Source organism: Trichosurus vulpecula, chromosome 2 (assembly GCF_011100635.1).
Source record: "Trichosurus vulpecula isolate mTriVul1 chromosome 2, mTriVul1.pri, whole genome shotgun sequence".
Classification (NCBI taxonomy): Eukaryota; Metazoa; Chordata; class Mammalia; order Diprotodontia; family Phalangeridae; genus Trichosurus; species Trichosurus vulpecula.
The window spans coordinates 387,338,731-387,366,223 of NC_050574.1; the positions used below are offsets into that span (position 1 = coordinate 387,338,731).

Sequence of the window (27,493 nt, forward strand, 5' to 3'; positions counted from 1 at the left end):
TAAGTCCCATTACTAAATACATCCATTCTATTAGCCTCTGGAGAATCAATCATATGAGCCCACCGTAGTCTAATAGAAGGTAACCGAAAACGAAATTCACCATGGTGAAAGGGCTGGAGCAGAATATCTGCAAGATGCAGGGTACCGTGTTCAATTGAATGCTGCCATGCTTCCTCGGCCCAGGCCCTTGCGACCAGTGAACTGGAGAAATTCCAGGACCACCTGTCTTGATGTACCTACCATGCACTGCAGTGGCAAAACCAAAGACTTGATGGATGCCAGGAGCAAAGAGCAGCAGGTGAAGAGTCAGCTAGCACCCGGTGTGACCAATGTGTTGATGACCACATGCACCTCATTCCCAGCATGACCAAGAAGATGAAGGATTCCTTGGCTGTAGTTATCTGGGGTGGGAGAATAGATCTACTTGTAAAAATGTATGGAAATTTTTACCTTTCAGTGAAAATTTAAGAACAAAGAAATTGAGGCTGATAGCAAGATACCTTTATAGGAATTTCACATCAGCCTCTGGACTCTGTTGGTTCCGTTATATATTTTAGCTCATAGGTGAAGGAAAGGAAGAAACTGGTGCTCAGATCTGGATTGGAGGTAGCACAGAGGGGTAATAGTATCCATTCCTTCAATTAAGATGACCCCTATTCTGTCTATTGGAGTCCTTAACAGGCTTTCAGCTGGTTCAGAGGTATTCCATTCCTAGAAGCTGGAATAACCCTTCGAATTTATACATATTAGTAGTTCTCCTCCCCAACCTACCTCATCTGGTATGAACCCCTGAGGCAGCCGTCCATTTTTGTTTGTTGTCAACTTCATATCCACCATATGAAACCATTTCCCATAGACCATAAAGCAGCAGCCATGAGTTCAGTACTTATTGGAAAAGAGAAACACAGTTGTGCCTCCTCTCCCCAGTGAAAAAACTTGGCATTCAGAGAAGAGTGTGGGGAAAGAGGGTTGCTTGGATTACAGCACTGGGCAGCTCCCAGGTGATCTTCCTTTTAATGAAGACAGTGCTCATGCCAGCTTTCGCCAGGGACACCAAGCAAGATCATAAAAGGAAAATCTCCTGCCAGGCATGTGAAGGTCTGGTTCCTTCACATTGGCTTTTCTAGGACTGCTGCTCAGATTACCTTTTCTTGCCCTTCTGGAAGGTACTACAAGGGCAACAATTCAGTTAAAGTGCTTTTTGAGATTAACAGGAAACAGTTTTGAACTAAGGCCAAAGAAAGCCTCTTTTTGCTTGCAGAACAATCTTAAACCTCCTACTTAATGAAATGGTAGATGACTGGTTTGGGGTAAAATTAGTTTTCCCCAAAGCAGAAAGAGATGTGATACCCTGGGCCTGCTCATTTGCCTCTTCAACAGAAACAACTTATTGAGAGGACCCTCCTAGGACAGAAAAGGGTAGGAAGACAATTTAAACTTCTGGGGTGTAAGCAAGGGAGAGCTTTTTTCTACCCCAGAGTACAGGAGGCAGCTAGCACCAATTATCCAGTTATCACTGTCAGTTAAAACATTTGTGTGTCATGTTAGTATCAGGGATTGTGTTGGAAAAGATCTTGTTCTCTTTATACCACCTTCTTACTGGGTACAGTTAACATAGCTTTCCTATTCAGTGTTTCAAGGCTATGTCATTTTCCTAATGGTTTGATTAAAAAATAGTTTGATTTTTTTTTAACTTCCCCCCAAAATACAAAATATTCTAAGCTTTTGGGAAAGGGGGAGATGGCTGCATACGTTCACAACATACATTTATCCCTTCTTAGTCTATTTGCATTTTGGTAGTTGGTTTCAGGAGTGTTTATGTGTGATGGAATTATGGGGAGATGTAGGAGGGAGGTGTAGGGATTGTGCCAGAAAGGTTAATTGATGTTTGCTAGTGGAACAAGTTTGGTGAATAGTTCAGATCTTTTAGTATCAAATCAGGTTCTTTTGTTATAATCCGTGAAAGCATTCTTTGTTATGCTGTTATGTCTTCTAGAGAAAACATTATTACTATAGGTTTGTTCTTTGGCAATAGAAAATTGGCTTTGGAGTGGTAATTATTGCCATAATGGGATTTTTACTTGTGCCTTACTTTTGTAAAGTCCTAAATATGGTTGTACTTGACTGAATAAATTCATTAATGATTGATTGATAAGTAATGCAAATAATAATAACAATAAGGTAGAATTCTATAGCACTTTAAAGTTTGCCAAGCAAATATGATCTCAATCCTCACAACAATCCTGGCAGATAGGTGCTATTATTCCTGTTTTACAGAAGAAGGAAGCAGAGAAGTGACTTGCCCTGGGTGACACTGCTAAGAAGTGTCTGGGGCCCAATTTGAGCTCAGGACTTATGTTTCCAGGCCTGTCCTCTGTGGCACCTAGTTACGAGGCATTCCACTCTTTCCACTGTGGTACCTAGTTGCTTCTATAGAATTGTCATGAATACGGATTTGTTTTGGTAGAAATTTGCTAGGTAAATAAAATAAGAATTCAGTCTTGTCAGGACAGATGACAAGAAGAGCATTTGAAGTGTTGAACTAATTTTTAAAAAATTAACTAATTTTTAGTTTTAGTTTACAACATTCAGTTCTTTATAAATAATTTTTAATAAACCAAAATATATCTTAATACTACTAGGAAAACTTCTGCTCCAGTAAATTATTTTTGTAAAGAATTTCTTCATAATTAGCTCCCTTTTCTATAAATTTTAATTTTAATGTACTGAATTTTCTTAAAGTAGAGGACTTTGTAAAATCCTTCTGAAGAGGATAAGAAAGTAATCCCAGGAGATTTTTTTAAAAGGAAGATGATTTCTCAGATGCTCTTGTCCAAAGATAAAGCATTAAAATTTGTCATCAGGAATGATGGTCAACATGAGTGGTACATTATTCTTGTGACTTCAAGTTAATAAGAATTTCTTGTAACTATCATACACTAACTTTAAGACTTTTTTTTAAAACCTGTCATCTCAGAGGCTATCTACTTTGTGTTACAAAAGGGATCATTTTGTGACCTTGTGGGCTTGGCTCATTTTGTGTGGATGTATAGAAATCTGACGTAAAACTCAGCTGGACATGATATTTGCTGTTGTGTACTGGGGAACCCTTCAGGCACTTGTCTTTTACCATTATTCTGACCATAGAAAACATCTTTAGTATCTGATTTATTTCAGGGCTATAATACATAGAGTAGAAGGAAGATAAACAAGGTTTAAAGGAAAACTTTGCATTTCACGTTAGCTTAACCCAACTCTGGCTTTTAAGATATAGTTTCAGCATGCCTCTTGGCCTGTGTCTCATCATCAGTACATTATGAGAGGCCAGGCTGAATGTAGAGTTCTGCACAGATCTTCAGCTCTGATCCATTATTTGGTGGAAGAAAACAGATGATAGGGGATTGTTGATAAGATAGCAATAAGAAAGGTTTGCAAGGAGAGCTGCAAGAAACAAATGACTTGATTTTAGGGTGATTGTGTTATATGAATATTGAATTTTGCAACTAACACACATATTGTAATCTGGAATCTTAAATAAATTTTTTTTTTGGTCTTGGATATGTATTTGGATTGTTGGAAAGTCACTGAAATTATATATTTCTTGTGGGTGCCCATTTTTAATTCACGTTAGTGTAAATATTTGGTTATCTTCAAATTTGAAGTGGATCAAAAGTTTAAAAAAAAACAAAAACAAAACCCTACATTGGAACTTCAGTATAGTACATTTATTACCAGACTTCAGAGTTGATTTTTATCACCTCAGAGTGGATTTGGTTGCTAAAATAAAACTGTGGGCAATTTCAGTGGTAAGAAAATCTCACTCAGCATTTTGGAGAGGCATTAGTGAGTGTATTTTGTAGTGATAGTTAATATTTATTAAACGCTTTAATGCAGTGTGAGTTTAAAAGAACATACATGCAACATGTTAGACTGTTTTCCCTCTGCCTTTAAATTTTAAAGTAGCATGATCCTGTTAGATTGTAAGCTCCTTAAAGAGTGACAGTTGTCTCTTAAATATTTTTAATTTTGACAGTACCTACTCACATAACGTACCTAACAGGCAAAAGCACAGACTGATGTTCTGTGCATTCCTTATGATTTGTTATTGTAACAACAATGTTGCTAGCAGCTGCTATGGAGGTGTAAGACTAACAACACTAGCACACAGGAGGGCTGCTAACACAGATTCTTTGATCAGCTTTTCTAAGGAAAGCAACTTTAAGGGGTTTACAATCTCACTTTAATCAAACATACATATATCATTCACTTAGTTCAGGGGGAAAAGCCAGCACGCTGAACTTCAGAGCAAATACAAACAAATTACAAACAGAGAAAATATAAACAGAGCAAATAACATAAATCAACAGACAGGCTTCTAGCTGTGTGACCAAAGCTATACATACATAGTTAACAGAGAGAGAGAGAGAGAGAAGCACCAATATCTGAGTTTTCAGAGCTGGTGGGGGGGGGGGGGTCGTCCAGGTCCTCTTAACAGCTACCCGGAGTCTCCACACCAACACTCTTCCAATGAGTGAGCCCCAAACAAAATGCTAACCTCACAGTATATATATACTTAAGGGTCAGAGTGCTTCACACTTCTCCTGACCTAACTAGCGAAAGGGTGTGGTTCTTCCTACAAACAAGGCAAGACTCAACCAAAGGCATTTTATTGCCCCAGTGCTGAGAAGCACTCCAAAACAAAAGACAAAAAAAGTCCTATTTTGCTTACCCTTACAGTTGTTTATTTTGTTTTCTGTTTTTATCTTCTAGTGCTTTTTTTTTAAAGAGATGGGCAATGAAAATTTGTAAGGAAACTTAATTGACTGCAATTTGAAAAAAGTGAGGTGCCACACTTTTTTCTGGGAACACTTCATGAGGTGGTATTTAAGGAAGGGGAAATATTTGTTTTCTTTCATACTGACCTTGTTCTCCTTTTCAAATATGGTGCTGAAACCATAATGATTGAAATCTTTTGAGTCACCGGCACAATTCTTACTCAGAATTCTTTCATCCGGCTTTGTAAATTCTCTTTTCAAATCATTATACTTTTAAAGTAAAATAAGTTGTATTTTTGCATGTGTTGCTCATCACCTCCTAAAGTTTTATGGTAAGACTTTACAAGTCTGAGACTCAGAAAATAGATGAAGAAGTGCGGCACAACAAAAGTGAATGATAACAAAATGCCTCTCAGATTTTATGAGATACGTTTTTTTGCCAAGTATTGGACTCTTCACTTTTTCTTTCTTTTATTTCAGCATTAAAGCTGGCCGTCTCCTGTCATACATTCCATATCAACTCTATACCAAGCAGTCCAGTGTTCAGAAAAGTCTCAACTTTAATCCCATATGCAAGCCTGAGGATCCCATGCCAGGTCCAAGCAATATAGCGATAGAGCTCAACAACAGGGTGTAAGTATTTCTAGGCTAGCTGGCAAAACTGGACAAAGCTTGTGGTCCGTCAGCAATAGCATATGGTGCACTACAGATATAGTGCTCACTGTCTAAAAGAAATCAAACGAACACATAGTTGAATCTTCATACTTTTATGAGTTAGCGATTTTAAAGTACTCTGATGAAAGATTGATATTAAGTATGGCATAGACAAATTTTGTTTGTTTACATTATACTTTCATAGAATACAAATCAACGTAATAATGAAAGCTTTCTTAAATCAGTTTTGAAAGGTAAAATTTAAAATTTAATTATTATATAGGTTTAAGTTCTGCATAGAAATTCGGTAAGTGCTAACTAAGAAAAAAAGACATTAATAATTTTTTGAAATATACATTGTTGGTCTTGGTCTCCTAGTTTAACTTATAATTGCAGTAATCTTGAGTAAATTGGTTATTGCATCTAATTGGTTTGCTGCTTCAACTTGTATTCAGGTGGCTAATTATTATCAACCTCTTTCACATGTATTAGGTTAAATTGCTTTCTTTGGGAGGTTGGATATATTTTTCCTAAAGACCAGGAATCTAATTAAACATGGAAAATCTAATAACAATGCTTCACCTTCTGTAATATTTTTTGTTGTTGCAATTCTTTGATTTTCTGGCTTTGCCTCATTGTAAGAGACAATAGCATTCATAAGTTTTATCAGTTTACTTTATAGATTTTCTAGCAATATTAAAAAAATTATAAGCTATCAAAATGCAATGATTAGCAGGACTAAAACCAACATTTCTTTTCACTGTACTCAAAATGCTAAAAAGTGTAACAAATTTTAATCAATGAGAACTTGATCTTAAATATAGGTTATCTGTAAGTAGAGATCTTAACTATATTTTTGAAATTGTGGAAATCTAAGAAAAGTTGGCCAATTGGTAATTAAATTCTTAATATACTTGTATCACTTCCCAATTTTAAAAAAAATACCCTGAAAACAACCATTTTGCTAGCCACTTTGTAGCTCTGTGACTTTAGGCTATCATTTAACCCTTTTGGTCCTCTACTTCTTAATCATTCAAATGAGAGAGCTGGACTAGATCATTCCTAAGATCCCTTCTAGCTCTTACATTCTTTGAGGTTCTGTGCATCTCTGAGAGTTTGAAAACCACACCCTGCCAACATCTCATAAGCTGGCTCAGTCAGCACAATACATGGTTGAGTGGCAATTCCAGGAATGCAATTCCAAATCTCTCCCGTAGTCCCTTTACAGAGGGGGTGTGTGTGTGTGTGTGTGTGTGTGTGTGTGTGTGTGTGTTGCAGATGCCGAGAAAATAATATTATATCATATGTTATGTTATACCATATTCCAAGGCCCATAATTTCGAATTTTGTTCAGCCATGACAAGACGTCATAATGTTTCTTCATTTAAACCAGGATTATAGGTTTAGAGCTGGAGATAATTGTAAGGGTCATCAAATCCAGCCCCCTCATTTGACGTATACATGAGTAAATTGAGGTTCAGAAAATGGAAGTGGCCTAGTCAAGGCCACACAAATGGCCAGTAGTGTTGAAATTGGGCCTACGGCCTCTACTACCAAGGCCAGCACTCCTCCTCCTCCTGACTGCCTTTTCTCAAGAAAAGGAATTTATAAACTAGTTAAGGAAGAGATAAGAGATGTACATGGAGAGATAAAATACAGATTAGAGTCTATAATAGGTCCATGAGAGACAGGTAAAGTGCTATGAGATTAAATGAGCAATCAGTGGAGAGTTCAACAAAAACCACACAGAAAAGATGACATCTGGCCTGAATGCTGAAAGGAGAAGTACAAATCAGCCCAAAGGAAAGAGAGGGAGGGGAAGGCACTTGAGGCCTAGGAATTCTGTCTCTTCTTTTATCTGTCTTCTACCCTCACACAGCCACAGCCATCACCGCCGCCTGCCACCCCCACCCCCACCCCCACCCCCATCACCTCCTTCAGGCTCTAGTCTCCTCTTGATGTGGGACACCTTCAGTAACCTGCTGATTGGTCTTCTTCCACCTCTAGCCTCTTCTCCAATCTGTCTTAATATGGCTGACAAATAGATGTTTCTAAAGCATGGTACCTTGTAACCTTACCATTCCCCTCCCTGTTCAAGAAGCTCCACTGCTTCCATCCATATTGTCACTAGGATACATTTCTTTGGCATTTAAAGCTCTTTACAGTCTGGTACCAAACCTATTTTTCTAGATTTACTTCCTATTATTCTCTCCCCCTCAGTGCAGTCTGCTTTCTAGTTGAACTAGCCTTCTTTCTGTTTAGTTTAGATGACATTGCATTTCCTTTTACATGTTTAGAATGAATGTTTTTCCTCCTTATCTCTTGCCTCATAAAGTCTCCAGCTTTTTTCAGCTGGCTTTCTTTAGTGTAAATTTCCTTGAAAGCTGTGTTAATGACATAAAATTTCTTTGCTTACCTGCTGCTTCTTCCTTGCAAAAAATTATTTTCAGTTTATCAGAAGGAATAAAATAACTTGTTTGTTTAAAAAAAAAGTTTCATATCCTTTAAGGTTTACAAACTACTTTTCTCAGTATAAACCGTTTGAGGTTGGTCATGCCATCATTATTATCCCCATTTTAGGGAAACTGAGCCTTAGAGAAGCTGAGTGCTTTGTCCAGGGTCATTTACTCCATGACTAGTGCTCAAGAAGATAAATAGTGGTTTGTATCAATAAGAAACAAGTATGGAATCACTTTTGAGTAGTCTTTACATTAAATGGTATTTTCTGTTTCCATTTTAGAAATCAGATAATCAAGAAGTATGAGACAGAAAATGAGATCAAAGTCAATGGAATGAATAGTTGGAATGAAGAAGATACAAGTGATGATTTTACGCTTATGGAGCTGGAGCAGATTTTTCCCGGGAAGAAACAAAATGGAATTCAGCATCCCCGAGACAATACTGCCATTCTCAATGGACACACTCTCAGCTCTAATGGTGCCTTAAAGACTAAGGATTGCTTGGTGCCCTCGGGCAACAGTGTTGCAGACAGGCTTTCTCCAGGCCCTTTGTCTGAGGAGAAGACTGAAAAAGGCAACATTGATTTTAGAGACTGCACAATGCAGCAGTTGCATCAAAGCAACAGAAACATAGACATTTTGTGGAATCCACACAGGACTATGAGTAATTCATTCTCATCGTCATCTTTGCACAGTCATACTAAAATAAATGGTGCTCACCACTCCACTGTTCAGGGGCCTTCAAGCACAAAAAGCACTTCTTCGGTACCTGCTGTTAGCAAGGCAACTTCCTCAGCGCTGTCTAAACCTTTGGACTGCAGTTTTATTTCAGACTTTTATTCTCATTCAAGACTGCATCACATATCAATGTGGAAGTGTGAATTGACTGAGTTTGTTAACACCTTACAGAGACAAAGTAGTGGTGTCTTTCCAGGAAGGGAAAAATTAAAAAAAATGAAAGCAAGCAGGTCTGCCCTTATAATAACTGATGCAGGTAGATACTTGTTGAAGACATCTTTTTTCTTAAAGGATAATGTTTGATAATTTGTTCTCATATTGAAGCTGTGATATCATACCTGATTAAGGGTAAATGTATAGGATCATAATTCATAGTAGAAATAATTAACAATATAAAAAGCCTTATCGATTGTTAAAACAGGCTTTTTAAAATTTAATGTAATTTAAAACACAGAAATACAAAAGTTTCCTGGTAATTTTAAGCAGATCTAAGTGGTTGAATTCTGAGAAGTCACTTCATGTATAAATTCGTTGAATGAGTTTTAGGTCCTGGTCTATATAAAACATGGCATGTATACTCCTAAGTTGTTTGAGAATGAGATTGATCGCATATAAAAACTATGTAAATTCCTAGGCCTGAAAGTTAGAATCTGAATGAATTCATAGAAACTTGGCAGAAAATTAGTTTGACATATAGCAGCTTTTTAAAAGGTACTTAGATCTGTAGTGAACTTTTGAGAATTAACATTTTTTAGTTATAAATGGAATTCTTTATTCCTCTTAATTCTTTATTATTCTCATTTTACTTAATATTCATATTCCATAGACAAAAACCCATGCCATTAACTACAAATTATAAAAAGGTAACAAGCTAAATAAAGACAAAGGGTTTTAGAAAAATTCATCCTATCTTGTATCCTGTTAAAGGACACTGGTTTCAGTTAACTGAGCTGCTTTTAATTTCTTTTTCTAATCATTTTCCCTCTGCTTTTTTCTCCCTTACTCTACTTAAGCCACATGCTTTTGTTATTTGTGAAATATATCAGAATAATAGAATTATGATAGATTCTCACTTTGCCTTGGTCTTTTTAACTGTCACTTAAATTTGAAAGGTTAAGGGGGAATATTATAATTTAGTTTTGTGATTGAAAAAAGACTGGAAATTGGCACTTTTTTACTTTCTATGGATAGGTTTTATGGGTTGCCATGGTTAAAAAATTCATCACCCTGTGGCCGACCTGCTGGTGATGAACCTCCTTTATATTTATCAAGGATAGTCTCCTTTACGTAAAGGCTTCTTAGCTTGATAGAAGCTGTGTTTTGCTCCCTCTCCCTCCTCCTGCTTATCCCCACCAATAGTCAAAGTATCAAAGTTCACCTCTGTGCCTTTTTGAAGTGCCAAAGTAGGACCTAATAATGTTTATGCTTCATACACTGAAATATTATTTGGAAGTTATTTGTTGATACATTGAACATCATACAAAGGCATGTATTATGAACTTAAAATTTTAAATCTTTTTTTAAAACAAATATCTATTTATGAATGTTTGATATATAGGTATCTCTCCTAAGAGTAACCTAATATAAAAAATTTCACCATTATGAATTTTAAGTATTTTCTCTCTGTAGATAGATATGTAATTGTACTCAATTAGCTACAAAAAGCACAGCCTTTAAAATACTATGAGAAATAATTCTAAACTGTCGTCCGTGGTTGATTTTTTTTTAAATTTTGTTTTGCTTTTAATAATTGAGATTGCTTGAAGAAACTAAATATAATTCCATATTCCCAGGAGTCCACTCAGTGAAGTTTTATTTGTATTTATTTTCCTTGTTTTTACCCTGTTGTATTTCCATTTAGAAGAGTATCAGAAAGCTAGAACAACTAGCTCTGGCAAACCAGAAGCTACAGAGTTAAATGGAGTTGAGACAGGTGGAAGGAGCCAAAGGCCACTCCCTGTCCCTGCATTTTGATAGTTTTGCTTGAAGTTTTTTTTTTTTAAAGGACTAGATATCTGAGGTACATAAGGAAGTTAATTGGGGGGAAAATACAGTCCTTAAAAAATTTCTATAAACATTTTTAGAATTATATTCAAGTCATGAAAGATATATTTGTAGTTTTAGAGAAGTTTTTTAAACATGTTTTATGCTTGTGATCTTAAACATTTTCAAAATAAATGAGGTTTTTTAAAATTGTATTAACAGGCGACAGATTTTTTTTAAAAATAAGATTTTATAATATAAATTAAAATAGAAGATTTTGAAATTGTACTAAAAAAATAATTTTTTTCTCATGTTGACATCTGACCTATTTTTTAAGCTAAGACAGAGTCTGGAGTAATTTCTTTGGCATAAGGAATTCTTGGATGAGTAAACTCTACTAAAGTAGGTCGGCACCTTCTCTGCAACTTCTGGTCTTAAAGAATTGCTTAGAGCACTGAGGGATTTAGTAACTTCCCCAGGGTCACAGAGCCACTATGTGCCACAGGTCTTGAAGGTAGCCCTTCCTTCCTTTCAGGCTGGCACTTTTATCTGCTATGCCTCTGCTGGTTCCTTATTTTTGATGAGTAAAAAGTTTATAGTTGAGACTTGAATTTTTGAGGCCATAGAATTTTTCCCTGTGAATCTTGAACCTCATTGAAATTTTAGACCTCTCTTATTTGATTCATATGTTTTTTGAAACTTAAAATTAGATTTCAGCATTTTTTTCTTTAATTACAGGCAATATGTCTGTATTGAATCCATCCAGACATCAGAGCTGTATAATGCATGTTGATATGGATTGCTTTTTTGTGTCAGTGGGCATCCGAAATAGACCAGATCTCAAAGGTAAGTATTCTTGGTTCATGCATTATTAAAAATGCTTGAACAGTGAGATAATTTTTAATTGTATATTTCCTTTCACTTCCTTCTGCCAATATCTTACCTCCTAACTTTAGGTTTCTTTGTATTCCTGTGTATTGTGCAGTAGAACAGGAGATTGGTGGCCTACCGTGTATATCTCTCTGTTACAGAAAAGGAGATGAAAAGCTGTGGATTTTGCTTGTTAGATCTCTTAGCCAGGGTTTAAGGCAGAAGAAGACCTGCTTCTGCACTTGTACATGTTTGATGTTAATTATTATGTTATAGATAATTTATTCATAGGAAGAGATTTCACTGTAAGGGAGTGCAGCTTGTATTCAAGATGAGTCTCATTGGATTAATACAAGATCATTGAAACCTAGAAAATGATATTTGGAGTATAGATAGTCTAATTAGACTCTCAAATAGTGAAATGAAATTATTAATTTATGGGTCAGATTTTGTTATAGCAGTTTAATGAACAATCTGACCTTCATAGAATTTTGTAGTAGCTAGGAGACTTTTTGAAGCCTGTTTTATAGGATTTGACTTTAGTACACTTCAGAATTTTAGGTTTTTCTTTTTTGGAAAAAAAAATAACCATTTATGTCCTCTTTCTTCCATCCCCCAACCAAAAAAAAAGGCAAAACTCTTATAATAAACATGAGTAGTTAAGGAAAACACATGTCTACATTGGCCGTGTCCAAAAATGTGTCTCAATATGCATGTTTTGTCATCACCTGTCTGTCAAGGAAGGCAGCCAACCTTCTTCATTATCAGACCTCTGATATCTTTGGAAATCATTTTTACAGTGTCAGTACAGTATAAATTATTTTCCTGGTTTTGCTCATTTTACTCTGTATAAGGTCATGTGGATCTTTCCAGGTTTCTCTGAAACCATTCCCTTCATTAGCACAGTAATATGTTTAGATTTTTTTTTTGTGGAAACTTGAAGTTCTTAATTTCACCTATGAACCTTAGAACAGTTTGGGAAGAATTAATATTTAGCTTTTTGTTCTGATAGATTATACAGTATGTATTGGTAGGATTCAGTATTTTGTGTTTGCCAAGATTTGCTGCTCTGAAGTTGCTATTATGTGTTGTTCTCATCCATCATGGGCAGTACCCATTTTAACATTGTAGAGGAAATCTGAAATGTTAAAGAGCCGAAGTTGGCTCGTAAGTAAAGTTTTGGTGTATTTTGTCATATAAAATATTTAGTGAATGTTCCACACTGCTGTTTAGGAATATTGTGATTATCTTTCTCTTCAGCACTTAAAAGACAAAATAATTTTATAACTACAGTAAAATATAATATTTTTCATATATTGGTTATATGGGGGATCAAAACAGGATCCCTGTCCACATAGTTATTATGTAATACACTCCCTTTAGCATAAAACAGAAGGTCTCTTTCAGATGTTATCCTTTTCTTGTGATTTATTCCTTTCGTCATATCAGGCTCTATTGCATATGGAATTTTAATTTCTAAAAAAATTATTGTTAAATCTTGGTTTTTCCAGTGACTTGCTGTTTTCTACATACAGTATAATTCAAGCTCATTGGGAGTAGTCGTTTCTTGTATTTGTACAGCCTAGCACAGTATCTAGCACACAGTAGTCAATATGTATTTGTTGATTGAACAATTTGAAGATTTACAAAAGTTGAGTGTGTCATTTTTAAACAACTGTGTTTTTACTTCAACATATTTAAAAATTTAAAGAAAATTTGCATAATTTATAAATAATTGAATCTTTTTCATCTCCAGGAAAGCCAGTAGCTGTTACAAGTAACAGAGGTTCAGGAAGGGCACCCTTACGCCCTGGAGCTAACCCTCAGCTGGAATGGCAGTATTACCAGAATAAATTACTGAAAGGCAAAGCAGGTACAGATAATAAGCCTACTTTGAAGTTACTGTGCTGCTGCTGAAGAATTATGTTTTTGGTTGTTTTGGTTGAAATGTAAGATCAAAGTTAAGGACAATTACCTTTTGTATTCAGATGATTTTTTTTAATCAGGTCTGACATTTCAGAAAAAAGCAATATCTGACTTAAAAATAAGTGAGTAGCCTGTATGTAATATTTGTCAGAAGTGATAGTATATTAACTTAGGAATTTTTATTTCTCTGGAAAGTGAAAAATATTTTAAAAGATGCAGTTAGTTTGCTTTAACACAGCATAAAAAATATTTAGTTTCGCAAAAATCACTTTGTTTTTTTTTAAAAAGTTTGTAACATAAGTTATTTGATTCATTGTATCACAGAAAAGATAGAAAAATAGTTTGAAGTTACTAAAAGTATTTGTCAAAGAAATGAAAGAGTAGTTTAAAATGTTAATTTTTTTTTTAGAGTTAGTCTTAGAGTCCAGGGGTATGAATTTCCTCCCCCACCCCATGCAATTAAAAGTATTAGCATCATGGGTTACCATCATAACTCATTTTAAAAAATTATTTCCTATGGCAAATGTGTGTAATATTTTCCTGTTGTTTTACTAAGTGGCAGCGTTAAGTACTTTGTGATTTTTTAGTTGTAGATATTAATGAATTGGATATTTTTTAAAAGGCATTCATTTTATTTTTTTTTCTTTATAAATGAAGTTTCTGTTAAAGCTAACTTATAAACACATTTAGCAGTAAGTATAGACTTTTCACCTGGTATGTGGAAAATCTCTTGTATTCTCTTTTGGTTTTGTGTGCCTTTCTGGTTAATATTTATAGTGTGTTTAGATATTAGATTAATTATGAGCTTAAATTCCTATAAAGGGAATAGGTTATACACCTTTTTCTTAGTTTTTTGGCCTTGTTGCTTTTTAGGAGCAAAAGTTTGAATTCATTTTGAAAACTAAGCAGATAATCTGAAGTCGACAAATGGGAAAGTAGGTGGATAATTGGAGCAGCTGTATGCCCTGGTAGCAACCTTTTTTGTTGATGGTAGTCATTTTTGGATGTTTCATAAAAATACTAGGGAATGTATTTATTCATGTATTTTCTATGTCTTCTAAGTGTTTAAATTGATTTCTATATTGTCAGGCAAAATAATTCTAGGATTGTTTTTGGATTTGTTCTGAATAGATTGTTGTGCTGTGACATTTAACTATTTGGATTGTTTCTTAATTGTCGTACTATGATTGTGGAGTTTTAATGGTGTAGTTTTTCTGGCATTTGTATGGGAGGAGGAAGCTTTTTTGTTTCTCTTTGGTATTTTGTTTGAGGGGAGAGAGCTATTTTAGAAATCTGGAAAAAGTGGACAGAAGTAAATGTAGTTTAAAGGAAAAGTGAATATTGAAATAGCATCTCTTCTATTATTTGTGTATAAGATTACCACTATGGGTAATCTTCACTGCTGGCTCAAGTGCACCTCTCTTGTTTCAGGATGTCTGTGTCTAGAGCTTTATAATCGGTGTATACATCCTCAGTGAGAATCCAAGAGCTAGTTCTCTCTTTTCTTTCCTTCCTCAGCGTACAGCTTAACTACGCAGAGTTTTCTGAAAAGGCAGTGGTATTCTGGCTATCTTTATTAAGGTAGCTGAAGGTTTGTTATCACACTTTAGAGAACTTTTAAATTCACTTTCCCCTTCCTCCCCTTAAAACCTATAGAATCCAAAGAAAGTTACACTATACTTAATCATCTGAAAGTTAGCATAGATTGTTCCTTAACAGGGAATGGAGAATGGAATTTAGCATTTATTCATTACTTGTTAAAGATAGAAATTTTTTAGACAACCCTACCACTAAGAACCAGAATGCAAACTCCCAGGTATGCTATAACTAGATGTTATTCATTTTAAGGCATAGCAATCATAAGAAATTCATTTTTTGTGTGTTGCTACACACAAAATGAATAGACTGTCCTTATTGCAAGGTTCTACTACAAATAAACCGAAGCATACAACACTCACTTCATTTGTCCAGTGCCTCATATTCCTCTCTCCACAGTTTTCTAATCTTTTGCCTGAAGCTTATTATTAAATATAATATCATCAAATTTTAAGAAGTACTTTTAGAAAAATAGTTTTAGAATTAAATGGCTCCAATTGTCTACAAACTTTTTAAAAAATCCTATTTCCGCCTTTTGGCCTATTTGCTGGTCGCAGCATTAGGGAAGATAGCATCTTGGATTCTTTGTATAAAAACTTCCAACTTCTTATTAGTCACATTGAAACTCTTTGTCTAACAATATTGCTAGCAATTTTCATCTGTGCCTTCACTTTGAAGCAGCTTCCTAAATGATATGCAGAAGTACCACTTTCACATTGATGGCCTTGATGTTCTGATCAGTTTTAAAGTTCATGGTTGGGGCCTTTTACCTCTCCCAGGATTCCCAAGATGCAGATGTTTCCTACCCCCACAGCATCTTCAGTTTTCATTCTAAAGAGCAACAGTTTTTAAACATCGTATTAGTCACAGATTTATTCTCAGCGATTTCTTTTTCACAGACTTGGGTCCTGGCCTCTGATTTCTCCAACCGTTCCTCCACATTCACCATGTGCCCGTCTAGTTTGTCAAGTTTTGATGAGCAGTTCTCTACCTTGCCCTCCAGTGAGGACAGTGTGTCCCTGCATTGCCCTGAATTTCACATGAAGCAACTCTATCAGCTCATGGAGGGATCCACTCTGCTGCGATGTGGAAAAGGTCAGCGAGCCCAGTGAAGATAAACAAGATGGCACTGCATCTCAGGCCAGGGCGTGGGAATGCATGGACCAAAGAAATTGTTCTTCTCATTCTTTACTTTGGGCATGATTTTTCTCTAATTTGAAATTTCAAGTGTCTTTGGGTACTTAGTGAGGCTTCCAAATATAAAAATGATTTTTAAAAAACAAACACATTTTTAGGTACATGAACTAGCAAGAGCACTTTTGAAAAGCAACTGGTCACCCAGTTAGTCTCTATTCACGTGTTGCAACACTTTTTTGGCTTAGTGGTTCCCCTCTGTTGACCTGATAGTTTTGTATTTCTTATGAAATTTCAGCTTAGAATCATAGAACATTAGAACTGTTCTTTAGTTTTAAGATCCTTCAGAAACTTTGAACATTTTGCTCTGTAAGAGACTGCCATGTAAAAGATAACATTGGAAGAGCATAGCATATGTTAGTGTAGTGTACATGAAATCATAGCACAAATTACATAGTATTTTTACCCTCTTAAACAGGTTCAAGTTCTATTGAGATTTGGAAATTGAAAGTTTGATTGCAGTTATTATTCTTTGTATGTGTGTATGTCCTTGTGTATGTTTGTTTTTAGTAAATACTTGAAATTGGTTTAGTGAGTTGTGGGGAGAGTAGTCACTGTACTCTTGAGTAGTCGTTGAATGTCACTAAGCCATGTATTTTGTCAGGTTTTTTAGGGCTGGCTAGTTTTTCATGTAACATAAAATTTGTGAATTAAACATCAAAAATAGTTCATTTGTTTGCAAGTTGTAGTGATCTCAAAATAGGATTTGAGGAATTAGCAGATGTGATGTCTTTAGGTCTTGTTTTATCATCTAATGTTATATTTGTTTATAGTAGCATAGATGTGGTGGAGAGTGTGTTTTGTAGAATGTGCAATGTGTTTTTTTTACAGCAGGCACTTCTTGAAATCTAATAATAGCATCCTGGGAGACCTATAACTGAAGCTGTTTTCTCTACTGTCTATTTCTGAATTACTAGTGAAGCTGAAGGTTGTAAAGGAAGTAAAGTGGCAAGCAGCCAGGAGGCTCTAGAGTTTCTCCTTTTACGTAGTTGTGTGTTTGTGTGTGTGTATGTACGTATGTATATGTGTGTGCGTGTGTTCCTTTTTTTGTTTTGCTCTTGCTATTTAGTGAACACTGTATTTGGTTTTTAGATCAAGGGGTAATTGGTGAATCTCTAGGCCCATTAGCCAAAATCTACCAGTGTGTCCTCTGAACATCTAGTATTCTTTTGATCCTTGAATGTTGTTAATTGAACATGAATGGTTAACTCTGCCACAGATATACTTGAAAAGAAGAGTGTTATTTTAGCTGATATTTTATTGTGATATTTAAGCTGGAGTATGTTCAGGGGTGGAGGGAGGGACTAAAAAAAAATTTGAAAATTTTTAGCAAGTAGTATATCAAAAAGGTAATATTCATTAATTATGTTGCTGTTTTACTTTAGTTACTAGGAAAAACATACTTTAGGAAGCTTATCGCTTCCATGGACTAAAACTTGATGTCCTTTACAGGAGAGCTCCTTTTCAGAGAATTATGTACAGGTGGTTTCTTTCACTTTCTCATCTCTGGCCATATGTGTTGATCTCCAGAGATTGCGCTAATGAAGGAATATTTATTTTGTAAAGCCTCAATGGCTCATGAAGGTCTCTATAGTAAATGGGTACTTTTCATTGTATAATGATGACCTATTTTTACTTAATTGTAGGTTAGGATAGACAAATAATAATAGAGCACTGTATTTTTCCTTATTTATAGTAATGTAGCTCCCAGTGGTTGGAGTTGCAGTTTGATTTGTTATATATTGTTGAATGAAAGAAATGGGAAACATCTTTTTGAACTAAAATTAAGCTTTTCTTACGTATAATTATAACAATCTATTATTTTCAAAGCAGATAGAGTTCCTGATGTACCAGATTCATCACTATTGGAGAATCAGGATTCTGCACAGACAAATGGAATTGACTCTGTTTTGTCCAAGGCTGAAATTGCATCTTGTAGTTATGAAGCCAGGTATGTGGAAGTGTGATGTGATGAAGACTGCATGGAAAAGTAGATTTATGAGGGTGATGATATATTCAGCAGTATGTTCGTTCTGATGTATGCTGGCTTTGAGACCTCAACATCTCCCTTCACCCTCAACGGCTGGGGCAGCTTTCTAAGATTAGAACATTTCAGAGAAGGATCTGCTTTGTCTTGGTGGACATTTCTCACTGAGGATTTCTACATTGTTGAAGTTGCAGATCCATCCTTCCTTCCCTCCTTCTCCTGGCCAAAAAAAAAAAAGTATATTCAGCTATGCCAGTTAGTCTTCGTGTTCTAAAAGTTGTATTTAAGCAAATTGTCCCAGGCACATTTGGAAAGGGAACATGTTCTCTTGTCTCTTTTTCTAAGTCCACCTCTGCCTGTTGGAAATATGGAAGTAGAGAATAATAGAGTAACCTCATAGGGTTGTTTGAAGGATAAATGAGATAATATTTGTAAAATTCTTTAGAAACCTTGAAGTGCTATTTAAATGCTAACCATTATCAGAGAATCAGATAGTCTTTGAAAGAAGTGGGGTTTTTCCTTGTGGATAAAAATTAGATATGGTGTAATGAAAACCTGAATTCACATAATGACCCTCACTTTTTAGCTGTGGATCTTTGGACTGGTCACAGAACCTCACTCTATAGGCAGAAAACTTGGGTTTAGATCTCATCTAGACGTAGGCTCTTATGATCTTCCCAGAACTTCACTTTCATCAGCACAGAGCTACAGCATTGTTCTATGAAAAGGTGCTGTGTTTGTAGTGAGAAATTGTGCTGTGTTATCTGTGCCACACTGTCAGATAAGATGATATTTGTAAAATACTTCAAAAACCATGAAATGGTCCTGGACTCAACAAAGCTATGCTAGCTGTGGGCAAGCTCTGACAGGTTATCTTATAATGGTGAGGCTTTGCATATGCATATGGTCCCAACAACTGACTATGTGTCTCCTTCCTGACCCAACCTGATTAAGTAGAGAGGCTTATCACTAGTGGACTGGTTATTTGGTGGTGAATTCTTTGTCCACAGCAGCCGTTGATGCAAAGAATAGAACAAAACAACAGTGATAAAGCCAGAACATACAGAGAATCATGTAGATTTTAGATCGTCTGTAAATATTAAGTCGACTTGTACTTTAAATGGAAGTTATTTGTCAGTGACAAGCAAGTTGATAACCCAGTGGAGCAGCTGAATTATGTCAGTCTTGACGTTCTTACTATAAATGAAAAGAGAAGACAAAAAGAATTTGGAGCTAAATGGAAAGGCTCTCTTTGCTTAGTCAAGAAAAGAAATTGGTAGAATTGTTTTTATTGTGTATCCACAGGCAACAAGAAACATCATTTAATGGGTCTTTAGCCTTTGTGTTACAGTGGTCATGATGAATATTTGAAAAAAGATCATCATGAGGAAAATTGCAGCTTATTTACCAAACTCTGATGCAGAGAATAAGGAGGTAGAGAAAACGTAGTGAGACACCCACAAATTTAAATCAATGCATACTTTAATTCTCAGTGTCTTTATTACAGTGATTCTCAAACTTTTTAGTCTCAGGATCCCTTTACGCTCCTAAAAATTATTGAAGACCCTTACCCTCAAAGCCACATCTATCAATATTTACCGTATTAAAACTTAAAATATTTTAGTATTATTATGAACCTAGTTTTTACTTCACAGACCTCACAGATGGTGTCTCTGTGTGTGTGTGTGTGTGTGTGTGTGTGTGTGTGTGTGTGTGTCTGGGCTAGACACTGAAATGAACTGGTCACATAAATTGAATAGGAACAGAAGGAAGTCTGGATTACCTTTGGAAATTGTATGGTGCTCTTAGTGAATCCAGTTTCTGCCTGAAGCTTCTTGTTCTGTTGTTCAGTCATTTCAGTTCTGTCCTGTTCATTGTGACCCATCAGAGGTTTTCTTGGCAAAGATACTGAAGTGGCCATTTCTCCCTCCTTGCCATTTCCTTCTCCAGCTGATTTTACAGATGAGGAAACTGAGGCAAACTGGTTTAAGTGACTTGCACAGTGTCAGACAACTAGTAAGCATCTGAGGTCAGATTTGAATTTAGGAAGATGTCTTCCTGACTTCAGTCCTGGTATTCTATACACTGCACCACCTAGCTGCCTAAAGCTTAGGTTAAATGAAATGCTTAATATTAATATTCTTTTTTTTGTATGGTTACAAGTTATGGAATGCCATAATTTACCCCACCTGGCACCAATCCCCTTCCCCCTAACTCCCAAAATGTTGCAGGCCACCTGTTGGCAAATTAGCATGTTAGCAGTGAAGAATTGTGCAGGAGAAAAAGTATAAGACAGAGATATCAAACATGCAGCCTGCGAACCTTATGTGGCCTGCAACACTCCTGTGTTGAACCAGATTAAACTGTAATTGAGCAATTCTTAATAAAATGAATAAAAACACAGTAAAATATAATATTTAAGTGGTTTTCTCAGCTAATAATTCAGCCTGCAGGGATCCTTATATATAGTTTAGTGGTCCTTATTTCTACTTGAGTTTGATAGCACTAGTGTAAAGGATTGTAATGGCAAGTAAAGTGGGATTTTTTTCTTGTCTTTTGTTTTGGAGTGCTTCTCAGCGCTAAGGAAATTGATGAGTCTTGCCTTTGTTTGAATCAAGAGTCATTGATTGGAAACAATATATATACTACGGTGCTAGTGATTAAAGATCTTTCCCACACCCTTTTGCTAAGTCTTAGGTCTACACCCTTTTGCTAAGTAGGCATTAAGCCCCAGGGCCCTAAACAGAGTATATATCCTCTGGGGTTGGTATTTTGCTTTGGGGGCACATTCATTGGAAGAGTGTTGGCGATTTGGCCAGATGAGAGTCTGGGTAGCTGTTGGAGCCCCCCGGCTTTGAAGACACAGATGTTGGTGCTTCTCTCTCTGGTAACTATGTATGTATGTATTGCTATGGTCAGACAGAAACCTGTCTGTTGATCTGTTTATGTTTTCTCTGTTTGTAATTTCTATTTGTATTTGCTCTGAAGTTCCGGGTGCTGACTTTTTCCCCTGAACTAAGTGAATGATATATGTATGTTTGATTGAAGTGAGATTGTAAACCCCTTAAAGTTGTTTTCCTTAGAAAAGCAGATCAAAGAATCTGTGCTAGCAGCCCTCCTATGTGCTGGTGTCATTGGTCTTACACAGCCACAGCAGCAACAAGTAGCATTGTTGTTACAAGGATATCATTAGATAAATAATAGTGACAGTATACACACAGGTTTAAAATAGGCAAAATATTTTATGTACATTTTCTCATTTGCTCTTTCCAAAGAATCTATGAGGTAGGCATTCTGTGGGTACTATCCCCATTTTATTGATGTGGAAACAGGTTTGGAGAAATGCTGGTAATCATACAAGCTGATGAGTGTCAGGCATGTTTGGAACCCAGGTTTTCAGATTCCATTTTTCTCTGTGCCAAACTACTTAAAGGATAGATAAGCAAGTCATCCTTCACTTCTTATTCTCTTTTGCCCCACATATCTAATATATTGCCACATTTTGTCATCTCTTCCTTTGCAGTATCTGTCATGTGCATTGTCTCCTCTTCTGCACTCACCCATCCTGGGTAATTTCCTCTTTCTTAGGCTATTACAGTCTTCTTCTGGTTGATCTACCTTCCTGATAACTTTACTGTACATCCCCTACTTTCTACACGTACAACCCCTGCCTGGTACAGATTTTTATCACTTCACAGCTGGAAAGTGTAATAACCTTCTAATTGGTCTGTTTGCTTCTTTCTCCTCATACCAGTATATTTCCTACTCAGCAGCCAAAGTTATTTTCCTAAAATGCCGGTCTGATCATGTTACTTTACTGCTCAATAAACTGCACTGACTTCCTGTTATATCGAAGATCAAATGTAAAGTCTTCTATTTGGCCTTTATAGCATTTCACAGCCTGGCCCATTCCTAACTTTCTGGTGTAACTTTACATTTTATTCCTTCTCACAACCTTAAAGATCTTGGGATCTTGGGATCTTTTCTTCTTTATACATAACACTCTTCCAAACTCCATGAGTTTTCACTGACTGTGCCCTGTGAAGAGCTTGGAATCCTCTCCCTCAGCTCCACCTCCTGTTTCCCTGTATTTCTCTAAGGTTTAGCTCAAGTTCCACCTTCTGTAAGAGCCACTTCTTGGTACCACCAGCCCTTGTGTTTTGTCAGATTACCTTCCATTTATACTATAGGTTTCTTGTGTTGATGTAGTTGTATACATCTCACTTCCACACTTTGCCTTTCACTGCTTTAGCACAGTGCTCTGTACATAGTATGCACTTAATGTGCTTGGCCAGCTGGTATCCACATAGTGTGGAGGGATCTAGAAACCATCTTCATTATAATGCATGAACTCTATTTGGAGGATTTATGGGGGGACATGGAAAAGAATTATACAGGCAAAGGAGGAATGGACAAGTCATCTGCTATTTTAAAGCAAATATCCACATTAGTGGAACAGTAGCATTCGTGGTCTCTAGTCCCTTTGAAGCAGGAATGAGGAACCAAGAATCCTTCCTTCTTGGTACAGTTTTAGCAAAAAGAAGATGTTCTCATACTCTACAGCTGCTACATCAATTCCTGTTATATACTGCTATTATCGAGGGCAGGTAGGTGGTGCAGTGGAGAGAGCACTGGCCCTGAATCAGGAAAACTGTCATCTTCCTGATTTCAGATCTGCCCTCAGACACTTACCAGCTGTGTGACCCTGGGCAAGTCACTTAACCCTGTTTGCCTCAGTTTCTCATCTGTAAAATGAGCTGGAGAAGGAAAGGGTCAGTATCTTTGTCAAGAAAAATGCAAAAGGGGTCGGAAAGAGCTGGAAATGAAACATAAACAACAACTACTGCTACTTTAGTTAGCTCTAAATAGGAGTAGGAGGGTATTTCTTCTGAGAGAGCAGTAATGGAAGTCCTTGGTTAATCTGACCTCCCCCATTAACTTTCCATTCCTAATATCTTTTGACATTGGTGATGGCTTTTAACAATCCTAACGCTATCCACTCTAGTCTTCGTTTGTTACCTTTGTTTGGTGCCTTTGTTTTCAGTCAGGGTCTGTAGTTGTCAACGTAGGCACCAGTTTGTTTCTTAAAAACTACAACTAGTGGAATGATGATGTGTTAGTTGTAAAGATTATATAAGAAGCCATTGAAATGTGTGATGTAATGCTAGGAGTATTGCACTTAGAGTTAGGAATTAACTACCCATGTTTGAATACTGAATCTGAAACTTAATAGCTTTGTGGTTACTTTAACCCATCTGAGCCTCTGTTTCCTCATCTGTACAGTAGGAATAATATCTGTTCTGTTTATCTAACAGTTTTGCGAGGAGTCTATGAGATACAGTACATGTAAAGTACTGTGCCAGCTTCAGCGATTAGCTGAGATAAAACAATTATGTGAAAATCAGTTAGCTTCAATAACCACTAAAGTACCAGCACAATTTGTAAGTGTTCTTAAAATTGAAAAAGGTCAGAAGGGGAAAGCAATTCATCAAATTTGATAGAACAGTCATTTTTTTCAATTCTAGATGTTGAATAATCAGCACTTATTGTGTGGGTTCTAAGGGGCCATTGAGAAGGTTTTACATGAGAGATTAATTCCACTTTTAAGGAGGGCCATCTGGAAACGTCATGCAGAATGGTCAAAGTAGGAAGTAAAGAAAAGGAAAATATGTATATCTAACTTAAACCAGAAGATGAGTAGGTAGTGTTCTGGACTTGGAGACAGGAAGACCTGAGTTCAAAATGCTGCCAGAGACACTAGAAATGTGACCCTAGTCAAGTCACTTAACCTCTCTGTGCCACAATCTCCTCATCTTTAAAATGACATTGAATAATAATAGCACGTACCTCTCTGGATTCTTTTGAGCACCAGTGAGACAACATACTAAGCACTTTACAGGGACTACTATTAATATGTATCTTCCATTCCTATCAGTGAATAGTAAGTAATGAATGAGTCTTATTGCTCCTATCTCTTTAGAATCTGTTATCATTTTCAGTCATTTCCAACCCCTTGTGACCCCATTTGGGGTTTTCTTGGCAAAGATACTGGAATGGTTTGCCATTTCCTTCTCCAGCTCATTTGGCAGATGAGGAAAATGAAGCAAACAGGGTTAAGTGTCGCACAACTGGTGAGTGTCTGAGGCTAGATTTGAATTCAGGAAGATTAGTCTTCCTGCCCTGACCTGGCACTCTTATCCACTGTGCCACTAAGCTGTTCTTAAAAATTATCTCAGGGTTAAACCAAATAATAAAAAGTACTCCTCTCTAAAGTGAAGGGTTTGGATTGGTCGGCCTCTAAGGTCCCTTCCAGCCCCTAATCTGTGATTATAAGTGTCTTTTCTTTCCCACACTTTTGGAATGTTGGATTGTTGCCTTTGTTTTGGATTAAATACCTCTCTTCTATTTAATTTGTAGTTTATTTGTTCACCTATTTGGCCTAACACCTTACTTAGTGAGGAAATACATTGTGTATAAAACACTCTCTTAAAATGCTTGGAAATCAACTGGTTGATTTTATCAGTTCTGTCCAGTACAGGAATATGTTTTACTTGTGATTATCCTTATAAAGAAGGAACTCTACGTTTCTAGGGTCCTTTTGGAGATTGTGACTACCCTTTTTGGTGTTTCTCCTTCCCCCTTCACTGTCCCCTGCCAAAAAAAATGATTTTTCTCACTTCAAATGACATTTCTGCTTCACTTAACTGATCTTATTGCCACCTAATGGCTTTTCTGGTTTCTTTAACTTGATTTTGGTGTCTGGTGATCCTGTAGAGCCTTCATTGCATTGTTGCATTTGAATTCAAATGACTATAGCTATACATACATGAATTAGATATGTGTGCAAATCCAAGAATATATTAATTATTTTAATATTCTATACAGTTTGTTATTTAAAGGAATCCTGTGGCACATGCTTTTCATGAAGTGAGTTTTCATCCCTGTAATTTCTCTGTTTTAGTAATACCAGCGATTTATGTGGCATCAGAGAATGGGTTGTTTGACATAATTGAATTTTCCAAATAACTTACATAAACACATCTGATATAATTTATAAAGGCAAGAGACTTCTCTAGTGCATTCTATAAATAGTGAACAAAATTTAATCTTAAGGATTTGGAATCAAATTTTAGAGATATTTTCTCACCTTCTTTGCTGGGAGTTATATTACTGTCATTATTCCTGTCCCTTTTTAGGTCTTTTCTCTTAAAATTTGCTGTTTTAAATTCATCTGAATAAATGAAGCTGTTTGTTATAGTTATACGTAAAGTAAAATTCTTTGAGTTCTGGGTGATCTGAGGTTTCTAGAAGGTCTCTGGTTGTCAGTTCATATCTTTTTCTTGAAAGAGGATATGGACTTAAGTGTTTATGTGTTAGTGACTTTATCTCTGAATATATACATATATTAGCTTTTAATTAATACTTATATATGAATGTAACGTTTTGAAACACTGTGTTCCTGTCCGTAACATTTTTTGATCTCTATAAATTAATATAATGAAGATTTTCCTCATTATGTACACTTTCATATTTACTGTTTTTTTTTCTGGCAAATGGTCCAAATACTGAAAAGTATTATGCAACATTTAGGTATACTGTGGAATTTAAATTTGCTATTTTCATTTGGGTCTCAAAAAATCCCGGAACATTCAGAGTGATGCTTTATAACATACAGTGTAATCAGTAGAATGAAGTTGCTACTAGAGTCATTTGAAATTGGTCAATTGTGAATTGGGTGGTTGAGTACATTTTATCTCTGTCATAAAGCCTTGTTTTGTGTAGTTTCTTAATCTTTTACATCTTTGGAGATGATAAATGTTGGCTGAGGGGATTCTTTGATGATAAAGTCCTACTTTTTGGTTTTGGTATTAACACTGTATAGTATATTAGTATCTCAGCAAAAGGGACCAGAGATATGAGCCTCAATGGAACCAGCCCTTCTTCTTCATAAAATTTAAAAAATCTCAAACCAGTTGTCAAATGTCATATCTTGCAATGTTTATGTGAGTATTTGTTTTATTCTTGTAATGCCTTTAACAGATTTTATAGTTTAAAAAATGTAAAAAATAAGATAAATTTTTAGATGCTGCTAGTGTGGAAATTTGTTTTGTTTGCCAATATATATTTGTTATAATTGTCTTATTTTTTCAATTTAAGTGGGAATGGGAGGCAGGGGAAGTTAAGCATATGGGAGCAAAAAAAAATTTTTTTTAGGGGCAAGGTCTGTGAAGAATTTTTAAAAAATTATTTACTTATTTTTAGTTTCCAACATTAACCTCCATGGATTTTAAATTTTCTCCGCCTTCTTCCCTACCTCCCCAAGATGGCATGCAATCCGATATAGGTTATACGTATACATTCCTGTTAAACATATTTTCACATTAGTCATGTTATATAGAAGAATTAGAATGAATGGGAGGAACCATGAGGAAAAAAAAAAAGAGAGAGAGCAAATAGTATGCTTCGATCTGCACTCAGACTCCATAGTTCTTTCTCTGGATGTGGATGGCATTTTCCATCATGAATCTTTTGGAATTGTTTTAGGTTTGCTGAGAAAAAGCTAAGTCTATCAGAGTTAGTCATCGTGAAGTGTTTTTAAAAAGATCAACAGAAGGGAAAATAAGGAAAGTCAAAAAAGAATCAAAGAATAGCAGGGCAACTTCGAAAGCTGTATGTCTGGTCCTCTTTCCTGTTCTACTGAGTATTGGAAATGCCCATTTTATTTGTTGTTTAAGTTCAGAATTTTTAATAATGTAAGAAAAAACAAAACCACCCAATAGTTCAGAATTGTTGGGTATTTTTTAAAATACTTTTTAAATACCTAATTTTGACTACTAGAGTAGGTATATAAAAATTCTAAATTATTGGCAAGAGGAAAATTTTAAAGGCATTTTTAGGATTTTTATTTTGAATTAAGAAATGTTTAACACAATGAATTTTTTTACTTTTTTTTTCTTTAGACAAGTTGGCATAAGAAATGGAATGTTTTTTGGTCAAGCCAAACAATTATGTCCAAATCTTCAAGCTGTTCCATATGATTTCCATGCATACAAAGAAGTTGCCCGGACAATGTATGAAACATTAGCAAGGTAATGTGTATAGTTTGATTTTTAGAAGTTTGTATTTCATCTTTAATATTAACTATAGCCTAGCTTAAATCAGAAGGATTTGCCAGTCATTTTAGCAGTTCCATTCCATTCCACCTAGAGTTTTCTGATTGTTTAACTTGTTAAGGAATAAAAATATGTAAATATAATGTAATGTATATATTATAAATGAAAATATAAGGTAACACAGGTATTATAAATATA

General features: G+C 35.7%; 1 protein-coding gene across 3 annotated transcripts in view; it reads left to right on the forward strand.

Annotated features, from left to right (window-relative positions):
• The window catches only part of REV1 (REV1 DNA directed polymerase), a 135,370-nt gene that overhangs the window by 70,712 nt on the left and 37,165 nt on the right, over positions 1-27,493 (forward strand). Inside the window, exons 5-10 of one of the 3 annotated variants that reach the window (XM_036745700.1) lie at positions 5,256-5,408; positions 8,170-8,882; positions 11,348-11,455; positions 13,236-13,352; positions 18,026-18,146; positions 27,143-27,271. In XM_036745700.1, the coding sequence (XP_036601595.1) occupies positions 5,256-5,408; positions 8,170-8,882; positions 11,348-11,455; positions 13,236-13,352; positions 18,026-18,146; positions 27,143-27,271 (1,341 nt within the window). Of the gene's footprint in view, positions 1-5,255; positions 5,409-8,169; positions 8,883-11,347; positions 11,456-13,235; positions 13,353-15,900; positions 16,097-18,025; positions 18,147-27,142; positions 27,272-27,493 lie in introns of those variants that run through there. The other 2 variants (XM_036745701.1, XM_036745703.1) reach the window with 2 other exon arrangements.